At 39.7% G+C, this 17,645-nt stretch overlaps 1 protein-coding gene across 5 annotated transcripts in view; it reads left to right on the forward strand.

Annotated features, from left to right (window-relative positions):
* erbb4b (erb-b2 receptor tyrosine kinase 4b) overlaps positions 1-17,645 on the forward strand; it is a 180,184-nt gene that overhangs the window by 99,418 nt on the left and 63,121 nt on the right. For all 5 annotated transcript variants that reach the window (XM_086051417.1, XM_086051416.1, XM_086051414.1 and 2 more), the window contains one exon: positions 11,458-11,644. In XM_086051417.1, the coding sequence (XP_085907543.1) occupies positions 11,458-11,644 (187 nt within the window). The remainder of the gene's footprint in view (positions 1-11,457; positions 11,645-17,645) is intronic.

Below are 17,645 nucleotides of genomic sequence, written 5' to 3' on the forward strand. Positions count from 1 at the left end.
CTCTGTCTGCTTTGTGTTGACCATTCCCAGTCCGTCCATATGCAAAGTCAATGATGAAAATAATTTTTAAAAAAAAGTTGCACAATGCACCTGTGATTTGAGCTAATTTTCACAACATTACACCGTCACAACATTAAAACATCGGCAATTCCCTCACCACCCCATAATGCATTTTTTTTCTTTTCTTTTTACACCCCGCATTGAGCTTTCTCCTCTCTCTTTACTAAATACTCAGTGTTTGGATAAAAACTCATTAGGAATACATAGCCATTTAGCTAAGTGACACAGGGTCTAATTGTACCATCCATCAATTTCTGCATAATAACACACTCAGAAGAGCTTAATGTTGATTAGCCTTCAACCAATCTCACCCATAGCTTTTGGGAATTAATGGCTTGGCGGTATGGAGTGGGGTTAAGGGTGGTCTCACAGGCAGCTGTGGTCAAAATTGCTGACCTGTGAAAGCCAAATTAACTTGGAGGCTATGAAACTTGTGTAGTTTCAAAGATAAAAAAAAAAGTATTACTTTCAATACTGAGTTCTTGGACTCTTTGTGGAATTGTGGCCCACCACTGAACATCATCACACTGAACATGTTTTCATTACCATGCTAATATGATGCACAATAGCGGAGGATTGGCACAGTAGAGTAGCTACAGCACTAAAGAGTTGGGGGCTTAGGGTCTTGCTTAAAATTCGTATAATTCTGTGGCTATAATTTTTGGAAAATGTATGTAACCTATCACATCACTATGGTAAAACAAACTGCATATGTTATTGGTGCCCCTGAGGTTTTCTAATATATGAATCTAACTCTTAATAATTTTCCAGGTTATATGTTTCACGCAAGCCTGTGGAACAAAGGAAATGTAACTGGCATAAAATGGAACCCTTAGCAAAGCCAAGGCAGGACCTCTGCAGAAATAATGCGAACAATGGCTTCTATCTGTCTTACAAATAAAGCATTGTGTCATCTCCAAATTAACCATACAAGGAAGCAAAAAAGCTATTAGAACAGAAGATGTGAGAAGCTTTTATGTTGTCATTTCTACGGTGAGTCCTCCTCCAATTGGATGAAAAACATTGGTTGGAGCTGATTATATGAAATTATGATCATGATAGCTCTTTGTCTGTTGGTGACACATTTCAGATAAAGAGAAGATAAAGAATATGATTAAGAAGGAAGACTTACATCGAATACAATCGAGATAAAGAACTTATTTCCAGCCATAATCGCAGCCGTTATCCTGGAATGGATGCGAACTCCACTCATTCGTTTTAGTCATCATGTTTAAAACACTAGTGACTGGAATATTGTATTTGTTTTTCCCCCCATTTTCATATGAATTTTGTGAGAAAGATAATGGCTGTATAGAATATATGTGCTAATATTAATGGTGGAGTAAAGAAAAGTTAAAAAATATATATATGTTAGTGTTGCCATTTGTCACTGCCATATATCAGTTCATCACCATTTAGGTTAGTCCGATGTCACGACGGTGTCCGCTACATCAATCAGATGGCGCAATCCGACGCTTACCCACGTCCGATGTTAACGACTAGTGTTAAGAGATCACTGCAACAGTGGCTTAAGTTGTTTATTCTATACATGCTCCCAAACCTATGACGGCATGGATCTGTAATTATTTATATTAGTAAGCAATCTCTCTCATTCACTACAGTTGCAACAGTTGATTTGGACGAGTGTTCCCATTTCCATTACTGAGTCAATTTTCTGCTTGGATGCCAAGTCTCAACTTCAGGGGTAAGCAAAGCAGGTGGACTACAAATCACAAGGAGGTCGTCCACTGAACTGACAAAGAAAAAAAAAGTGCGGCCCGGATTGAATGGTGTATCTCTTTCTGCTTACCAAATGGATTCAAACCGTACTGCTTGGTGGATTTCACACTTCCATGATGAGTTTTTTGTTGGCAAACTATCCAAGATTCCGTCCAAGGCGCACACGGCTTTAGCGTTGTGTGAATTCAAAATGTTTCACACTGAATATCACAAGTATTTTTAAACATAAATAGAAACGTAAAATACAGTAATCACTGCTCCATTGCGGGGCCATGCAAGACAAGTGAAAATCCCTATTTTAATACACCCTAGGCATGCTTTACTCCAGATTTCTACATCTGATACAGTACTATATATAAAATTTTCTTCTTTAATTCTAACAATTAAAACGCAGCTCTTAAACATTGATGTCTATATTCAGCATACTGAAGTTAGAAACATCGTCTTTAGATAGCGGGCTGACGATGTGGGCCTATGTGCAAGTAACCCTTGACAATGTATGTGGTAAAACTGAAAATATCAAATGAGGGCAGAGGATGCACAACATAAAGATTGAGCCCAGAGTCATGTAAATAAATCATATCCTAAGGACACAATACCAAAGGGAACGGTCTGCTGCTCCTGCTTCTGGATGTGAAATACTTGTACAGGAAATGTCCATTTGAACCATTTAAATATTCATAATTTTTGACCCCAAGTTTCCATCTATTCAAAAATGAGCATAGAAAAGATGACAACATCCACAATTTGTGAGGAATTGCAAAGTCTATGTCAGAAATGTCTGAGCACGTCTTCCCTATAACCACTTTTACTCTTGGAAGGACCAATCGTGTTTTTTTCCGCCTGAAACTGAGCTTGACGTATTTCAGAAACAAGCGCACCAGGGATATTGTATGTAAAATAATGTACCGCAACATAGAGTATATGACCAATTTCGTGGTAAACACGTGTTAGACTTCTAAGAAATCTCCTGCGGTGAGCATCTGTGTTCATTCTGCAATATTAAAAGCCCTCTGTCTTTCTTAAATGTCAATTTATATTATTATTTAACCATGATTGGCTGCGTTTGATTGGTTTTCATTCTTAAAAAAATGCTGATGGCTTTGGCAGCCAAATAAATCACAATGGGGCTCATGATGAAGTGTGTTGGGGTACTGTATTTGTGTTTGTTTGAGAGAAAGAGACAGAGACGTGAGGGCAGCCAATTGGGTCAAAAAATGGATTCTTTGTTTCCCTGCGGAGAGAGCAAGACCTTCTTGTTCAATTTTAGAGAGTTTCTCTGTGGTTACGGGATGAGGCCGCATCATACTGTTTATGTCTCTCATTTTTAAACCTAAAAAAAAATCTTGATAAAATGTTTCCACGAATGCCGAACTGCTGGCATGAGATGTAAAGTGCACCTACTCCCCAATATCTGAGGCCATATTCCTTCAAAGATGCAGTGAACAGATACAAGTCACGATTAACTATTAATTGTCTACCATTTTATCATTTGTGTTGAGAAATGTAATAAAGTGTGCCTTAAAGGTGTTAAGTGGTATCAGTCAGCACGAAGCAAGACAAAAATTGTTCATTTTCCTCATTCCGAAACCGTTTTTTGTTTTATTTCCACAAAGTGTTTCACAAAAAAGTACTAAATGACAAATAAATGAAGAAGAACACAAGAAGGCGTTTTTTAAATTTTTATATATATTTGGTATGATGTACCAAATGTGTAGACAAAGTAGGTGCAGCAGTTTCTTTTTCGCTATTACTTTGGATTCAAGCCCTTTTGTTATTAGTAAAATAAATAAATAAATAAAAAAATATTCGGGAACAAAATCATTCAAATTGTCCCCTTCCATCATTTTTCTGTTTCCTATATGATTTCATTAAGATGTATGTATGTATGTATGTATGTTAGTTCAAATGTTCAAATTAACATAAATAGAAAGAAAATAATTATGTATTTAATTATTTAGAATGGGTCTCTTTGGAAGAGGCTTTAAAAAAATATATATATGAATATATCCCACCCTTGTATCTTTATGCACAACCCTCAGATGGATGCATATGTGGCTAGTTGTTTACTAGTGATTGAAGAGTGTTTACCCTCAATAATATTCGTATATTCCATAACATCGTTACACAATGATCCATGGTTTTTTTTTGTTTTTTTTTTTTACACATTATTAAACTGACAATTCATCTTAACAGACCCACTGCTTCTTCCTCTGTCTCCCCTAAATTTATAGAGCAGGGAGGCCTATCAAACTTTATAAGCTAATAATGCAGTTAGGGCCGTTAAGTGTTGCCATAGCCCTCCCGATGCAACAGTTAAGAGTCTCACAAGAGTTCTTAGTAGACGACTAAAAGGCTAGGAGTTTAATGTGGCTATCAGACCTGCACAAAGGTGTCTGACTAGACTAACAATTTGATGGTTTTAAGCACAGTAAAATACTCTCCGAGTGTGACTGGGATTTATATTGAAGGAACCATTAACCCTGATTCATCTTATTCTATCGTGTTCTCACAGTAACCCGTCATAGAAAATTTTGTTGTCACAAAAAGATTTGCTGGTATGTCTTATGTTGCAATTAGTGGACTGGAACTCTACCAATGAAATTATGCGGCCATTTGAATGGTTCCATTGTGACTTGTGAAGAAGAAAACTATTTTTTCAAATCCTTCTAAACAAACAAACAGCAACCAAAACAACAGTGGCTAATACTAAAAACTAGTTTTAAGTAACCCAGTGCATTACTTTCTGTACCAAAATCATCATCACATCTTGAGAAATCAGACTTGATCTATCTATGACTGATTACCAAGATGTTGTGCTGCAAATCAAAGAGTGGTTTGAAAAACAAATGAAAACCGATTTCAATAGTGGTGGAATTGCAACATGTCACCAACATCTGTCTTGTGTTCAAGCATGATTCAACGGCTTTACATTGTCCGGTGTACCTCGGTTTGTAAATGTCTTTGGGAAATTACCCTGTGCAGACACGAGGTATTTGTTCTCAATATCGGGGACTATAGATTATTTAACATAGCCTCAGGCCATTTTACGATTCCCAGAGTGAAATGTGCAGGAAAGTGCATGAAATGGTGACATTACTCCAAGAGAGATTGGCGCTGTTTTTGTTGTTGTGTTGCGTCCAAATGCATGTTACTAGAAGGCCACTGGTGATAAAAGGGGACATATAATCAACTCTCTTCGAGAAAAGCCCTTGCTTGGGGCTGAAATAAATGGTATATGAAGATGGCAAAGGATGCATATGCTCTACAGCTCTTATCTCCCGAAAATAAAAGCATTGTAAAACAAATATCTCAGCCTTTCATATCTTAAGAAATCGCCAACAATGAATAACATTCAGATTAAGGGCAGATTCTGTCCTCCGAGATGAAAATTATTAGTGTGAATTTTGTTTTACGCATCCTGTGGGAGATAGTTGTGCATTCTGCGTCCCCCGACAGCAACTGTGTTGGTAATCAGCACATAGGCACTTTGAGTTGCATTTTTATGTATGAAAAGTGCGATATAAATAAAATGTGATTGATTGATTGATAGTTTAACGCAGGCGGTGTTTGTACTGCATAACGTGGTTACTGCACCTCCGGTCGCAAAACGTTTTTCTTTTTGCAAAGAAATTTGGAACATGTTAAAAATGTGAGGGCGACAAGAAAAACTGTTAACAATTACAACTGTTTGCGAATGTTGAACGAACCCTGATGAAAAAAAAAACAGCATTCGCTATGTGCGCAAACACTCACTGTTTGAACAAAGCGAATGGAATTTTAAAAAAAATGTACGATTAAAATACTGTACATGATTTAATTGACAGTTTCTCCACAGCTGCAATGTCACATTCACATTTCCTATTTAATTGTTTTGATCAATAAATTATTCAAAAATGTTGCGAAACCTGCGTTCTGTCATATCTCTTCTCTAACTGTAGTAAAATAAAAACACCAATGGGAATTGATTCCCAAGCCTGATTAAAGACCTAACCAGGGGCTACACGGAGCTGTGGTCCACCCCTCTGCCCCCTCCCTCACATCAGCTTGTAGTTAGGGAGTGCAGGAAAGTGATTACTCACGGATTAAGACTTGCCTCGTTGCCGATATGTGGGGCATAATTGAATAATGGCTGCTTCACCCGAATGGTCCCACTGCAGAGGGGCCTCCTAGCCTCGTCAGATTGGCACAATATTAACCATGACACAGGCATAACCAGGATGGTAATTAATGCACTGAATCAATTACAAATTAGTCTATTTGCAGAATTCCCAACAGGGGTCCACTCATTACAAGTGCTCTGATGGAGCTGTAAGTCTTCCTCATGGGAAGTGGTGTCTCTCCACCCTTCAATCTCAGAATCAGTCTTCATCTCTTTCCTCAAGGTGGGCTGCGCAAGACGAATTGAGGCTGAAATTAATGGTGCTTGCTATCTGGCATTGCAATCCATAAAGTGACAACTGCAGCTCCTCAAAAAACATCAGACGCTTGGTATTGTCCTAATAAATGTGGCCCCAAGAGCCATTAAACTTCGAGTTAGATCTTGCAGTTTTCAGTCTTCCTTGCTTAACGTGCAACACTGCATATTGCTGTCTGAAGCACTTCATCGTACAGTACTTTGCACTAATGATGACTGATATACATGTACATCCTTATAATCCAATGTCGTCCATTACAAGAGCTGCATGAATGACTGTGCCTTAAAAATAGAACGATTCAATGTTTCGATTGGCATTGTTTGAGTTGCTATTTTAACAAAATGCTTATGGTTATGGTTTGCAGTGGTATTCTTACTAAGAGGTATTTTTGATACTTTGATTACCTTATTTATCCACATGAATTGAAAAAAAAAACTGTAAGAAACCTCTCAGGATGATTTAGTAGCATTAATCGCAACGTACTAAAACCACAACAGAAACCTAAGAATTTGCAATGGATTAAAGGGCTCATCGGAATTCAGCTAAATTGAAACGACAGCAAGCATATTGCACAGCAGCTACATAACCTGCCTTCTGCTTTGAAATTGATGGGGAGAATCATGCTTTGTTTTGACTGATCTATTGACTGATTGTATCGATAGGGGAAAAAAATGTAGCAAAGCTTATTTTTGTGGTAGTCATTTTGAGTGGCATAAAATGTATTGCGCCGTCCTCTTGCACCGTATTGTAATGTTAATCACAAGGACTTTGTTCAAGAACAACTTTTGTTCTTGTGAATTGAAGTTTAGTCCTAAGTGTTCAACAAGTTAAGAAAAAAACCTCAACATTTTATCAATGAATGGCACCCTACTTCAGTTTAATAGAATATGTATGGGAATGAGATGAAACAATCATGCTAACGTGTTCAGGGTGTACTCTTCACACATGCTAATTGTGTCATTAGACTTCCAGCCATCCTTCACCCCACTCCGGACGCTTCTGCAATCCCTCTTTCTTGTTCCGAACTAAAAACAGCCATGGCTTTAATTACTTATTCAAATATATGTGGACTCTGATCCATTTGACTGATCATTCCGCGGTGTGCTGCGCTCTATCCCTCTGTCTGTTTCATCATCCTTTCACCTTCCTCGCTTTGCTGACTCCAGCAATCCTCCCTCCTTCTCCATCCCATTTAGAAGTTGGGGATTGGAGGATTTGATTTCAAAACTGGGCACGTCTCAGTAACTCAAGTGAGGGGTTTGTTCCGCTGCCACACTTCCGTTCACAAATGCTCCGGCCTGGGGAGCAGGAAGGGGGAGAAATCCCTTTTAATCTAGTGAATCTGGCTCTCGCTTTCTCTTTTGTTCACTGTTACTGGGACTTTGGTGCTCTCTAGGGTTGCATGTGTGTGAAGTGGGTGCATGGCTGCCTTACAACACAGTGTCAATATTATGTTGTTGCACATGCCACTTCACCATACAGTAGCTTTTAAAATATGCAATAGCGGTGCTTACTGAATATGAGTTTAAGGACAAACCTGGGCTTCGACAAGATCATACGATTAGATATCTGTATGTTCCATACCGCTACACCGAGGTTTACTTTTACCGTGAAAATTCAGGATAAAAAAAGAGCATGTGATGCTATACAGTATTTAGCAGGTTATTAACTCCTTCTTGAATTCCATGTTTCTGCTTGACAAGGCTGTGTATGCAAAGCGCATATATGATGCATGTGGTAATGTGTGTGTGTGGAGGTTTCTTGTTTGGTTGATCTTTTTTTAATGAAAGTGAAAGTGTCCAATGGCTCAGCAAGAGGCTTCAGTCACATCGGTGTTTATTCTGGTTTTTTTTTTTTTAAGTATTTCGCATGACAAGCATGTCATCTTTATATACTGCATACACCTGTTTCCCTCTGCAAGACTGCACTTAAACATAACTCAACTCAACCATCACCTGTGTAAATGAGTTACAAAAAAAAAAAAGGACAAAAACAAATTTATGAAGTGTGTGCCCTGAAATAATTGCCATCTTTCCTTACATAGGTCCACATTAAGGTAGCTATATTGCATGACACGTACCGCTGTGTGACGCCCTTTGCTTTTTGGTAGATTTAAATGGAAAAGAATATGGAACAGCTCCCCAGGCAAGGTCACTGAACTTGGAGCTTTTCTTAGTCTCTGAACTTAGAATTTTGGGTTGTCTTTCAGGGTAGAGCAGCCCCTCCTGGGAGGGTGAAACTGGTTGTTGAACAGGCCTCAGCTGTTGCGCTACAAGATTTTAGCAAAGTGTTCTGGTTTGAATAACTGGGCAGATATGTCAATATCTTCGATCCTCTGTGTGTATATTATAATCCTTCCAATTTTAGGTTTATTTTATTCTAGTATCTTGCAAGGGTGGGGCAGGATATCCTTATACGGTATGTAGTGAATTACTTTTTGTTCCAATACAGTTTTGAAATGCAGTTGTCATATTATCACAGTCTAATATAGTACGTAGGCAAACATGAATGATATTTTCATATCTTAATATAATGTGAATCTCAGTATTTTCCCCATGTATTGTCAACACAGCCAAGTAGTAGCATGTTCTACATGGACACCATGGATTAATGGTTTCCAAATTGTCCTTCACAAGCACTATCAATACCAAGCACTAACAGTCACTAGCTAGTCCATAAAACACAAGGCTTAGAATTTATGAGACCATGCAAATTATTTCTTTTTCCCCCGAGCTCTTGACATTTCAACGTTTTGAACACAAACAATACCTTAATAAAGTAATAGTAATGTGCTTATACAGTAATATACCGGTGATTTAACCATTACTGGAACAAAAGTGAAACAAATTATGATTTTGGTCATCATAAATGCTGTTAATTTAGTGAAGTTGGGTCGTGGTATAATACATTTCTCAAGCGTTATATCTGTAGACTTTCTCGTTTTCCTTGGCAAGCTTGTTTTTTTTGTTGTTTTTTTACACATTTGCTCAGAGCTTGTGATGGCACAGTGACATGTCGGTAGTGTAGTTTTCAATGCCTCATTCACAATTGTGACTAATCCAGGGTGTTTTCCAACTTCAACTCTAAGTAAGCTTGGATAGTCTCCGTTACTATGATTCTGAACAGGTTAAGCAATGCTTAAAATGAATAGAATTTTTCGACTGAAGATTAAGGACTTTCACCAGAGGTTATTTCACCCACGAAATCAATTTTTTTCATGATTTCCTGCTGAATTCTTGTGAAAACATGTTTCATCTGCAAGATAAAAAACAAGTTGTAGACCCTTTTGCCAAAAGCAGCGTTTTTATTCCCATAAAGCTGTGCACTGGGCCGCTTCGCTGCCATTTTTTTAATGCCTTAAGGGTAAATTTAATGAGCACTTTTTAATTTTCTTTTCTTTTTTTTGGGTTCGTGCTCGAGAAGCAAACTAGAAACTATCCATCTCTGGAAGTATCTATCATCTGGCTCCGAGGTCATTATAACCAAGTCTTCATAGACAGAGCGACTTTTTCCGCCCAAAACGTACACCCTCATCCTGTTCTAATGTGTTGTACTACTTTCTTCCTAATTCCTCCTGAGAGAATGTTGTCTCTTTCTATCATCAACTCGAAAACAAAGTTTAAGGCCTCAACTCGGTCTGTAGCAACTTGCCAAACTTAGTATTTTGGTCCCCATAAAAGCTGTCAGACCCTGCTGCCACCATGGTTAAACAAGGCCACTTGTGCCATGGAGATATATTTGCTGTCATTGTTTCAACTAAATCCACATACAGTCACCAGACTAAGGACCGTCTGTTCCAATTAATGGGAATGAGCAGGGCAATGACGCCAGAGCTGCAGCCGCGGCTTAGTGACTGCTGCTGGATGGCCATGCTCTCTGACAGCTGTCAGCCACTATGATTATGCCGCTAGGCCAGCGCCTCCTAAGCACTTATATCAGCTCTGTGCATCAGCTGCAATAGCATTTCACACACCCACAAACACACCCACACTCACACACACACACACACACACACACACACACTTGTTGATTATCAGCAGGCCAGCGTGGAAAGATGTATCTGACCGCCTGTCTATTAGTGACAGCAACCATGATGGCGGATGGGAGGAGGAGTGCACAGCCTGTCGCTTTGATTTATTCAACATCAGCTTCTTCTCGGTGGCTTGTTGCCAAAGTCTCTGCAGACATTATACCCAGTCCTAAATGACATTTAAAGTGTGAAGTAATGCCTGCCCTCGTAGCGCTCTCACCCCGGGCCCCATTCGAGACACAAGCGCTGAACCCTGTGCCGGTGCACGTGTTCCAGTGCGGTCTCCAACCCTGGAGCAAATACTCTTGACTCGGATGCTTTGATTCAACTCACTGGCATGATTGAATATGTAGAGAGTGACCTCGGAGGCACATGCTGTCAATGATACGATGCATGCTGGCGCCCCATACACCTCCCATTCTCCATTTTGACACTTTTTTTCTGGTTCATTGTCCCCATTCCGTACTTCTAGCCATTTGATTAAGCCATATGGTTATTTAAGTATTGTTTGGTTTTCAGAAGGAAGGCGTAAAGCTTAAAAAAAGATCCCCACTACATTTTGTGTTCTGTTCAATAGTAGGTATCAAACCAAAATTAAAAAATGGAGTGAAAAAAAAATCAAGAAGCATCTTAGACCCATATCAATGAGAGTGGGCATCACTTTTGAACTTCACTATTTCCCAAAATGATGCTTCCTGTTGAATAATTGAACACATTCATACAAATAAAACAACAACAAAAGACAAAAATTTGAATCAGGTGCAAAGATCACGCAAATTGAGCCAAAGGAACATTTATAATTACAAAGGCTGCTGGCAGAATGCCACTCTAAGTCTATTAACCTAAAGAGGTCTTAACGCAATGGAAGAAAGCAGTCCAGACAGGGAGTTGGCAAAAGCTCAGAGCAGGAAAGGCTCCAAGTCATCCAAGGGGAATCCCACAGGTAGCCTATATTGTACATAGCAATAGTGAAAGACAAATATCTAGCCACATCTTTTAGCAAAAAAAAAAAAAAAAGAACAAAAAAGACATACATCCCATCCAGCATCTAAAAAGAAGTAAAGAGGACTTCACACAAAATCTATGAAATCAGACTACAATAGAAACTCAAAGCAAAGCATTCAGAGCACGGATTGGGTCAGATTTCAGATTTGTATTTATTCTACATCACTATGACACTAACACAGCCTTGCATCATTCTGTTTGCAGTCGATCCGAGAAGTGACAGGCTATGTCCTGGTGGCTCTGAACCAGTTCGACTACTTGCCGTTGGAGAACTTGCGAATCATCCGAGGGACTAAGTTGTATGAGGACCACTACTCACTTGCAATCTTCCTCAACTACAGACACGATGGAAACTTTGGCCTTCGTCAGTTGGGTCTGAGGAACCTCACGGGTGAGTGACATTTGCCTGCAATGTGTTCTGTTGCGAGAATGTTAAGTGTCTCGCAAACCATTGGTCTGGAAAACCCAGCCATTCATTAATAGACTGTGAAAGTGGTAGCTGATTTGAAGACCTGTGGGTGGCTCTGTGTCCTTATGAACAATGGACCTTTTTGTTGCTGGATTTCCTTTTGACGTTCCAAGCCCAGAAGCCATAAAGAAATGAAGCTCTTGACAAATCGAAAGCGTCGTCCCCGCCGGGCAAAGTTGAGAAAGCATGTGCCAAACTAAGTGTGACTCAAACGATTTGATTTACACTGTTGGTGTTATGAGTCCATGCGGTCATGGAAGAGACTGTTTTGTTGTTGAATGGCCACAACTCGAAACTTTATCAGGAAGCATTAGTGGGTATTTCTCACTGCAAAAACACCACAGTTTGAGCTCTAGTACAGTCGGGATAGAAATGTGGCCCTTGTTTTTTTTCTATATTATGGAGTAAAATAAACTAGATTTAAAAGGACAATGTGTAGAATTCAGTGCCATCTAGTGATCAATTAATAGAATTCAACAACCTACGATGGAAGAAGTGCGTGCATTTTTAAGTACACGCACTACAGTGCCTCCTTTTTTGCATATTGTTCAAATGAATAGTTTTTTTTTTTTTAAAGGATCATTGAAAAATCAAAACATTCTACACATTGCCCCTTTAAGTACAACCAGAGCTGGGCACTTGACCCTTTGTTGCCCGTCCGGCCGCAACCCTCCATCCTTGACCTGGGTATTCTTCCAGCCGCGACCCCCCGGCCATATTCATAAACATTGTCGGCCCCCGCCCCGTTCCGACTTAAAAGACAAAAAATATCCAGCCAAGAAGACCAGGGTTTCACATTGGTTAGCCCGTCCAGAGTGCTTGCTGGCCGGCCACAACGACTGGGATGTCGCATGACACGGCCTTGGAGCTTGGGGAAAAATTAGACTTACAGGGGGGTAAAATAAAAGATCCAGCCAGGCGTAGCAGTGTGCCGTGGCCACCCACAGTGCACCTTGGTGGTGTGCGCCGACGACCCCGGTAAACTGAGTGGAGTTGGGTGGCGGGCCCAAAATTCCCACTCCGCAAAGGCTGGCTTTTGAGAAGGCTGTCTGACTGCAGACGACTGCCTCTCCGTATAACAATTTTTTTCAGTTTCAGGTTCCTGCCAAGAGATTTCATTTCGGTGCATCCTTAATATAAACATCTGATTATTTTTGTTTTTGTTTTTTTTTTTTTTAACAATTTGATTACTTCATTTTTTATTTATTTATTTTTTTCCTCTAGTCAGGGGAAACAGCACAGCCTGCAGCGGTTTGTGGAACTCCAGTGTTCTGTTCCAACTTGGATTCCTTCTCACATGTTGTTCCACTATACTTTGGGAATTTCTTTTTTTGTACCACCACGGGCAGCTTTATTTTTCCAGGATGCTCCTTTTTATTACAGTGCCAAGCTGATGCTATAGTGCTCGGGGAGCTCAGGCTGGACTCTGTGAAAGGCCACTGTTTGATGCGCCATCCGTGGCCTCCAGCCATAATGTGCGAGGGAAGTTGCGCATAACAACCAAGGCATGAATCTGCTTTACCTTTCACTCTTTGTTTTCACTGTTGAGCTTTTTATTCTGATCAACCTATGAGGCTAATACTGCACATACTAAGAAAGAGAATAAGAAAAAAATAACATGAGTGGTCTGTTTTTATTATCAGTAGGCAGAATAGAATAGCATGCACATGTAGTCAACAGTATTGCTGTTTATAAGTCAGCTGGAGCACCCATGAAATATAAATGAAATACTGTAGTAAAGAACTAAAACAGTATTGCTTACTGCCATAATCATGACAGCTCAGGGTGTGAAGCTCCCTTCTTTGCTTTGGCTCAGACGAACAAGAAAGCAGCATTTGTAATTACTAAGATGACCATTTGCAGTTCAACTGCAGAAATTGACACTTGGAGAAGTTAAACAAAAACAATATTCAGCTTCATAACTGTCAGCTCTTAATAAATGATCCTCAACAAAGAAGCAACATCAATGACATTGAATTGTTAGCTGAATTAAAATCTGGATAAAATTGTGTGACTCATTTACAAAGTTCAGGTCGAGTTGTGATTCTGTTGAGACGACCCTTTTCCATCATGTCGCTTGCTGTGCCAAAGCCACTCTCTGTGTCTGAATTATGAGAGTCAATCAGGGTCAATCATTTGACATCTCACAGCAAAGTTCAAAACTTTTTTTACCCTCAAGTGCTTCGGCGGGTTTGCGCCATCTGTCTCATTTATCACAGAGGCTTTGACTTTGCTGTCAAATTAGTTCATTGTTCAACTGCCAGTAGCTCCCTGGAGATGGGTAAAGAGGTCGATCTAATCGATAAACAGTATAACATATAAAGTATGAGAGGATCAAATATATTAACTACGTAAGGGGCTAATCGGGGAAAGGTGCAGTAAAATACCCCCGGGTGCCCAAACCCACGTGCGTTTTGCTTGGTTCGAAATTGCCTTGGATGAAATCAATTTGTCGCTAGTGTATTGTAGCAGTGCACTTATTGATTTTCCTGGCTTCCTCACTGAGTGCTGTGAATGGCCTCTGTGGACTTGAGGGGGCTAAAGGATGGGGTGGAGGGGATCCCTGGCTGAGCAAGGATAGGACTCCCTCTGATGCACCTTTCAATCAAGCTTAGCCAACTTAACCGCACAAATGTTAGAAGAGAGTTTGGGGATGCTCAGTGAGCACAAAGTGAATTAGAAATAAGAACTTGGCGTAGTTGAGGGTATTTATTCAACATTTTGGATTAAAATCTCACAATATCATTGTGGCTTAGCCACAGAGGTGTCACTTAAATGCACACACTGTTTTGAGCTGTGCCCAGATAAGATAGTGGCAACAGCTCAATCTTTTAAGGATTTGACTGTTTGTGGACATCTTAAAGCCCAAATTAAATATTTGGGACTATTTGTGCCAGTATGGTGACACAAATCTGTTCAGTGCGCCTATGTGTTTGCAGCACCCTCTCTGACGTCCCCCCCTGATTTACGTCTCTGGGATTGTATATTCCATGAATGTGTGGGCCAATAATGTGATTATAGCACGTTACATACAGACCGTTACGTCCACTAGAATTTTAATTGCAGCCGGTATTGTAGCCACATGAAATAAAATAAAATAAGACAACAACATACGCTAACAATAAACATAATGGTCATATGTTTGTATTACGTAATGCCTTTAAGACATTTTCCATTGATCCCTTTTCTAGACCCCTTATCTTGTTCAGGGTTGCTGGGAGCCGGAGCCAGTCCCAGCTGACTCCTGGCAAAAGGCAGAGTACACCACTGACTGGTTGCCCACATAGAGCACATACAATATGTATAGAGAAAGACAACCATTCGCACTCACATTCACACTGAGTGGGAACTGAACCCAGGCTGTTCAGGCGAGTGAACCACTATACCATACTAATTTTGTGAAATGCATTGCTAAAAAGGCCCAGTCTTCTCAACTCCACAATAAGACTGATATATATATATTTTTTTCAGTTTGACACTTTGGGATTTAATACTCTACTATCCAACGTTGTTCTGTTTAAAAAAAAAAAAAAAAAAAAAAGGCTCTAATAGGGTGGCATTTGCATGAACAAACAACAGATGACATTACAAACAGGGCGAACCATCAGAAGCTTGAAGAAAGCCTGGAAGGGTGAATGAAAAGCATACATATGAACTGATAGTGAAGTGGATGGTTGAATATAAGGTACACCAATTAATTAATATATATATAGTCAGAAAAATTTGACCTCGAAAGAATAAATATAATACTACTACATCACATTTAATTGGTGTGAAATGGTGTGTTTTAAAATGAATACTTTGAGAGCAAGTTCCAAGCGTACTTGCTAGTCCGCGACTCTGACTAAAAAATAGCCTCAGTAAGGAGCACATTAGTTTTGTGATTGAACACAATTTACCTCATCCCCTCCTACTCTCTCCTCGTTTTAGCCAGAATATCTTTACTCTTTCAGATTTGCTCAGTGTTGTTGATTCATCTTTCTAAACGCCTCTATACGCCTGCACTGCGTCTGTCCAAAATGAAACTTCCAAACTGAGGCCCCATCTGCTGAATGATCCTCTCTCATTGCATGCATGTACAGAAGCCGGTGCTATACGCCAAAGGCATTATCCACTTCTTCATGGCCCATCTGGTCTCTCTTTATTTGTCTCATTTACTGTCTCACTTTCATTTCTTTTCACTCGCCTTTTTGGCTCTGTCAGTCGCTCATCTGTTTCACTTCATGGTCCTGACTTTTCATATTAATACCATTCTCGTTGTTTATGTTTGTACCATCATGTACATGCTGCGCCGAATTGTCTATACTTGAAGGGACAGTTCCAAGTTCCACTTAGAGAAACACCCGGAAACAGGCTCAAGCGCAAATATGTTACATTATTACTGATCTTTTCAGACGGAACAGACGACATGTGTTAAAGGAAGCAGATGTGATATGTATGAGAAATGTCCATGAACATTATATTTTCATACTGTCAAGGGAGAGCGATTCTTAACCTGTAGAGAGGAAGCGAGCGTAAGAGAGCGGTAATAAGGATGGGTGTGTAGGTGGTGACTGGCATGTTAAGAAGCACGTTTTCTTTCAAATCACAAAAATGATGAAGAAGAGGATTGGAGGCTTACTGTGCTTTCACTTTGACTTCTTTCATCAGCGAATTGCTCCTCTTTCGAAGCAGATTTTTGCACATCATCCACGTAAAAATAAAGCCTGGCGACCATCTTCACTGCTCTTACACTATACAGTATGTCCGAAAGCAAGGAGCAAGAATGATGACGTAGCACGAACAAAGTTCAAAGTAATATTTGAAAACAGCTCGCAGGTATTGTGGATTGTAGTAGGAATCACAGCTTGTGTGCCCAATGGGGAAAGTGAAGCTAAATGATGGACAGGGGAACGAAGGGATGGGCAAGGTGAAAGGGACAATTTGAGTCTGCAAGATACCCGTGGACATGTGCCTCAGAGGAAGGAGCATTTAATTGCTACCTCTTTCTGATCTCCAACCGTTCTCCATCTACTGAGAGAGAAAAAAAGAGCAATTATGTCAGCGGAAGCAAGTTCAGCTCAGTGTGCATTACCAGAATTCAGTTGAGCCGTTTGCCTGGCAGCCCACAGACCTCAGGTCTCCTTCAATTGTCTGACTAATTGATTACTTCCCATGCAATTACTCCCATGTCACACTCAATATTTCAAGTCTTCCGGAAGGGGGACAGAGGGACATTCTTTTTGAAGGACGACATTCATATTGTCACATTTGCAAGCCCCTAATGTGGATCATGAGGAGGAGAGTGTTAAATTGAACTCCAGAACTGGCCATCAGTTGTGGTTGGTTTTAATTGATTCCTCGGAAACGTCACTGTCTGACAGAGATAGTGAGACTACCGGAGATAGTAGGTGGTGTGAGAAGACAGATGAGACAACACGGGTAAATTCCTTGACATGTTTGACTCATTTCCTGACTAGAAATCGGTATGAATCAGTGGATTTGCAATTCCAACATAATGCTATATGTAAATATATTTAAATAGGTTGCCCTTGCAAACCCTGCTTATTTTTTAAAGTTTGCACTCATACCCAATCACCATACCCTAATTATAGTTTGTTCGTCAAATACCTAAATTTGTCTTACATTTTACATTGCAACAGCCTAAAGGAAAATATTTTCAAGAAAAATGCACCTTCCATCCAGAGGTTGAATTGTCAATATGCATGATGTCACACAAGACAAATCTTGCAGTCAAAGTGAGTTTTTCCTTGATCTTCTTTATTTTTATGTTCTAGTGTACATAATATAATCCACAGCGTCGCTCTTCACCAACTACCTCTTAAATTGTAACTTCGATTGTGCTACTTAAATTCTATATTGGGAGAAATTGAATTGACAGAATTTCCTTTGGGATCAATGAAGTTTCTATTTAACTTAACCT

This window comes from Filicampus tigris, chromosome 14 (assembly GCF_054856515.1).
Source record: "Filicampus tigris isolate MCC_2025a chromosome 14, RoL_Ftig_1.0, whole genome shotgun sequence".
Taxonomy (NCBI): domain Eukaryota; kingdom Metazoa; phylum Chordata; class Actinopteri; order Syngnathiformes; family Syngnathidae; genus Filicampus; species Filicampus tigris.